The sequence below is a fragment of the Sciurus vulgaris genome (genome assembly GCF_902686455.1).
Source record: "Sciurus vulgaris genome assembly, chromosome: 17".
In the NCBI taxonomy this organism is placed as follows: domain Eukaryota; kingdom Metazoa; phylum Chordata; class Mammalia; order Rodentia; family Sciuridae; genus Sciurus; species Sciurus vulgaris.
Window position 1 is genome coordinate 70,408,390 of NC_136478.1, and position 5,134 is coordinate 70,413,523.

General features: G+C 39.4%; 1 protein-coding gene across 1 annotated transcript; it reads right to left on the reverse strand.

The window, feature by feature from the left end:
- Positions 1-3,842: 3,842 nt before the first annotated feature.
- LOC306648568 (vomeronasal type-1 receptor 4-like) lies at positions 3,843-4,769 on the reverse strand (the record flags this gene model as incomplete). Its single annotated transcript, XM_079118733.1, has 1 exon — positions 3,843-4,769. One exon carries the CDS (start codon positions 4,767-4,769, stop codon positions 3,843-3,845), a length of 927 nt encoding a protein of 308 aa, XP_078974859.1.
- Between the last annotated feature and the right edge of the window lie 365 nt (positions 4,770-5,134).

The following is a 5,134-nucleotide window of genomic DNA, read 5'->3' on the forward strand; positions in this document are numbered from 1 at the left end:
GGATAGTAAGAACATACCTCAACATAGTAAAAGCTAATTATGCTAAGCACATGGCCAACATCATTCTTAATGGAGAAAAATTGAAAGCATTCCCTTTAAAAACCGGAACAAGACAGGGATGCCCTCTTTCAACACTTTTATTCAACATTGTGCTTGAAATACTAGCCAGAGCAGTTAGACAGACCAAAGAAATTAAAGGAATACAAATAGGAAAAGAACTCAAGCTATCAATATTTGCTGATGACATGATTCTCTATTTATAGGATCCAAAAAACTCCTCCAGAAAACTTCTAGACATCATAAATGAATTCAGCAAAATAGCAGGATATAAAATCAACACACATAAATCTAATGCATTTTTTTCATAAGTGATGAAACATCTGAAAGGGAAATGAGGAAAACAACTCCGTTTGCAATAGCCTCAATAAAATAAAATAAAATACTTGGGATTCAATCTAACCAAAGAGGTTAAATATCTCTACAATGAAAAACACAGAACGTTAAAGAAAGATATTAAAGAACACCTTAGAAGATGGAAATATCTTCTATGCTCTTGGATAGGCAGAATTAATATTATTCAAATGACCATACTCCCAAAGGTGCTATACAGATTTAATTTTTAATTTTTATTTAATCATTTTATTTATATGTGGTGGTAAGAACAGAACCCAGTCCCTCACACATGCTAGGCAAACTCTATAACTGAGGCACAGCCCCAGTCCCTTAAAGAAAAAATTTAAATAATTTCTTTGACCTACTTCTTCCACCTTCCTTTCTGTATCTTAAGATCCATGTTATTTACCTCTTACTCTATGCAACTTACTTAAAACAATTATAAGAAACAGAAGAGATATAAAGGTGCATGGTAGCATCTAAATTCTTGTGTGAAACATGAGACAGTATTGCATCTCCCTGTATATTATGATGATTTACTCAGAACAGAACTGAGGTTCCATCAGATGGCACCATAACATACTTCTGATCATGTAGTACAGGTTTATTAAAAATTGCTTTAATGAATGTAAACATGGTGATTTCCAAAAGCAGACTTTCTTAGACAAGTGCCTGCACCACCTTCCATAAAATAGAAAGCAATAAAAAAAAAAGTGGTCTTTCAGAATGCTGCTTAGCATTCTTCACTGGGAACAAAAAGAAGTAGTATTTGTGTTGATACAATGTATTTGGGTGTGAGGGACCTTGTGCAGTACCTGCTTTCTCTAGTGTAGGTTTGGTCACGTTGAATACAGAGGGAAGAACATCACCATCAACAGGGAGTTTTTTAAAAGAGCCAATTCATGGGTTTCACTCCAAACCAGCAGAACTACAATGTCTTAGATAGGACTGTGGACACCACATGATTGACAAGCACATGGAAGATCCAGAGGCAACTTGCCAAAGTGGTCTCAGCCCAGAGTTCCAATGAGCATCTCAGTCCAGAGTTCCAATGAGCATCACAGCCAGTTGTAGAAATATATTCACCATTGCCACCACTGTGAATTGAGTCTGCTTATCATGAAAGATGCACCAGTGGTGTTTGAATTAACAGTTCATGTTGAATGTAAGATGAGTCTAGGGTCAACCATGAGGGTTTCTCTCTACATTCATAGAGCTGAGTTTACTACCCATTCCAAAGGGAGGTAACAGGCTCTTCTTAGTTGCATTAGGGGCAGGGAAGAACAGGGCAGCCCATATTCCCATTACTGTAGCAAAAATTCTTGTTTTGGAGGCAGGGGAGGACAACCTGTGTGCAGGAAGGCACTCCCATTTTGGTCTCCTCCACAGTTCATTGTTCTTGAACCACTGCTGGGACAAAGGACACAGGAGTGAGGTCTTTTCTGTTTGTGAGATCCTTGTGCCCAAGGATCTGTGTGGCAGATAGGTGAAGGGTTTTGCTGATGACTTTAAAGGCAGCTTCTCAAGCACAAGATAGGAAAGGTAATCTTGCCTGAGAAGGAAATCCAGAACAGGAGTAGAAAGAGATGGCAGCCTGGCAGGTAAGAAATTCCAGGACAGGGTCCCTGTCCGCTTTTCCTCCTGAAATGTTATATATTTAGAACTTTAGAAATTTTGCTTTTGGTGTTGCTTTCCAATGCATCTGTTTCCAAAGGAATGTTTTTATTTTTCTTTGTATTACAATAAAGGATACCCTTATTTTTACAGCACTGGGGATTTAACTCAGGGCCTTAGGCATGGCAGGCAAGGTTGTACCACTGACCTACATGCTGACCCCAAGGTTAACCCATAACATACTTTCCCCTTAGATATGAGAGCCAGCTCTCTATTTGATCCTCCTTGAAGTCTTTTGTTTGGGCCAAATCCTCACCATGACTTTTTTTTTTTTTCTTTTTTTTTTTTTTTTTTTGTAGTGCTGGGCATTGAACCCAGGGCCTGTGTGTGGTAGGTAAGCACTCTACCAACTCAGTTATATCCCCAGTTCCTCACTATGATTTTGTGAGCTGTAATATTGCTAATGTTCCTGTTGTGATAGATGAACATGAGAACATGGTGATACCCACTTCCTACTGGCAATGGAGTGTAGTCCTCAAGATAGTGAGAAAGGAGCATGCAAGTTCCACAGTGCTTCATCAGCTCTTTGCAGTCCAGGCTTTGGGAAATGCACATTGAAACCAGTGGCATTCATACAAACCTTTTACAAACCTACTTGGCAATATCACCTAAGGCAGAAGAGATTTCAACACCTCCACATGATGTACAGAACTACGTATATGTGCAACAGGTTCTTCCATGTGTGTCACCAAAAGGCTTTCCAGCCTTCTAGAACTCTTCCTAATAGTAAACTGAAAATGTTCAAGTGTGCATCTGTAGTGGACAGTTAGATCAATGAAGCTGCCATAAACACTGGAATTCAGGCTGTAAAAGGATCCACAATTACATTTAAAGACACGTGAATCTAAGGCAACCGATAAATTTTAAAGCCACCAAAAATATTTCCTAGTGTATAAGAGTTGCATAAAGTGAAAAGGAGGTTACAGTACTCTCTGCTGATAGATGTCAGAATAGTGCTCACTACTGAGAAGAGTGAGCACAGAGAATCATGAGGAGAAATCTGTGAGCAGATCATGTTCTGATTTCTTCGAGAAAGACTCTACGGAGTTATGTCCAGTTTTTAAAGTTCCATCGTGCTGTCCAGCAATGACCTGTGCATGGACCTTGAAATAATTTTATCTAGGTCAGAAATTATTTGACATGGAAGGAAGGAAAGTAGTCTACTGTTATATAATCCATAAATATTCAATTGCTTGAAACTGTGACCACTGTTTTAAAATAAGCTGTCTTGTCTAGGTAAAAAATGAAAATGTACTAAATACACAACTTCCATGGAAAAAGACTGAAAGGTAGGATTCCGTTTGGATTATTATAGAAGATATTAAGATAGGAAAGGAAAATACAATAGGTATCACAAAGAGTAAATAGTTGATGAATCTGGTTCCACATGTTTCCATTATTTATTCAACAAAACAGACAAAAGCCTTCTATTGAGAACAAATACTTGTCTATATAAAGTCAGACGTAAAACATTCATCATAACCACGCTGATATACATGACATAAAATGTAAAAGAGTATAGAATTTTTTTGTTGTCATTAATATTACTTTTCATGTTGTAACATGTAATTTTCTAATATTCTAACTTGATGACAATAAACATAACCTGACACATAGACACAGAGACACACATGACCATGTACAGTATAACACATTCAGAAGGATACATATGTGTGTATACTGATAATTTCTTATGCTCTCACTTTATAATGATTGCATTTATGGCTCTAAGGAGATATAAATTAGCAGAGGGGCATTGTGCAGATGCATACATGTCACATGTTTCTGAGGGCACTAGAGGAAATTCCACTCCAGCAGAGCCTAGGCACATTGGTGTCTCTGCTCATGAGAATAAAGGGGCTGAGAGCAGGAAAAAATGCATTGGTTAAGGCAGAGAGGTGCACCAAGAGCTGACTGGGGTTGCAAGAAATGGCCCACCAAATGTGCATGATAAAGGAGAGAGTGTAGAGAGACACAAAGGTGCTCACCAGAAAAAGGACAGTGTGGGTAGCTCTGGACTCAGGAGAGGATCTGGGGAAGGGACTGTTGCCATGGAGGTGTTGGAACCTCTGCTTGTGCCTGTACAGGATGAGAACCATGGAGCCACTGGCCCAGGGCATGATCCCCAGACACAGCACATCAGGGAGGGACAGCAAGGCTACATTTATTACATAAACACTTCTTTTATAATTACCACCAGAACAGTACCCAAAATCTCTTCTCTTTGTGATATTGTTATTACCATTATCAGTCACACACATAGGAACAATGATATTGACCAGCAGGTGGAGGATCCAACACAGGAATACACAGGTGCCAGTGTACCTGGGAGCTTTCACTTTGAGCTCTGCCCACCTGGAGTCCCTGGGGCTGATGATGATGGCCTGGAAGACACTCAAGAGGCACGTGCTGCTGAAGGACATACCCCTGCCCACCCTGTGAACATAGAAAACAAGTTTGCATCCAAGATCACTGATGAAATGTCTAAACCCAAGAGCTGCCATGGTCTGTGGGATTCCCCTGAAAAGAAGGAATAGGGAGTTGGCTACAATCAGGTGCTTAATAATCAAATCTGTGCATCTCAACCTACACCCAGAGCAGTCAAGGTAGAGGTAGGAGGAAAGGAGATAGAAATTCCCCAGGATTCCAACCACAGTCAGGGTTAAGAAGATCATACCCAACATAAAATCCCCAAAGGCCATTCTGCCAGTTCTCACAGACTGATATTTATCTTCAGAGGCAGAGGATCCTGCTTGAGGACAAGAGGCATGGGCTACATTGAAAATGTCAACTCAAGTCCAGTGCTGCTACTTACTGCTACCTCCCAGTAGGAATATTTTCTTAAAGGTGTTTCTGTTATTAAGAGGATTCCAACATTAGAAAGTATGTAGAAATGTATTAAAGCTATTACAGGAGTAGATATTTGTAACCTGTTTATTCTTCAGAACTCTGCAAAGCCACTGCTATTGTTGTCAAAATGAGGACAATTTAAGTGGAGAGATACTATCTAAAATTTTTCAGTTTCACTTGGTTGATAATAAAGGGACTTGATCCTTACTGTCCTGAT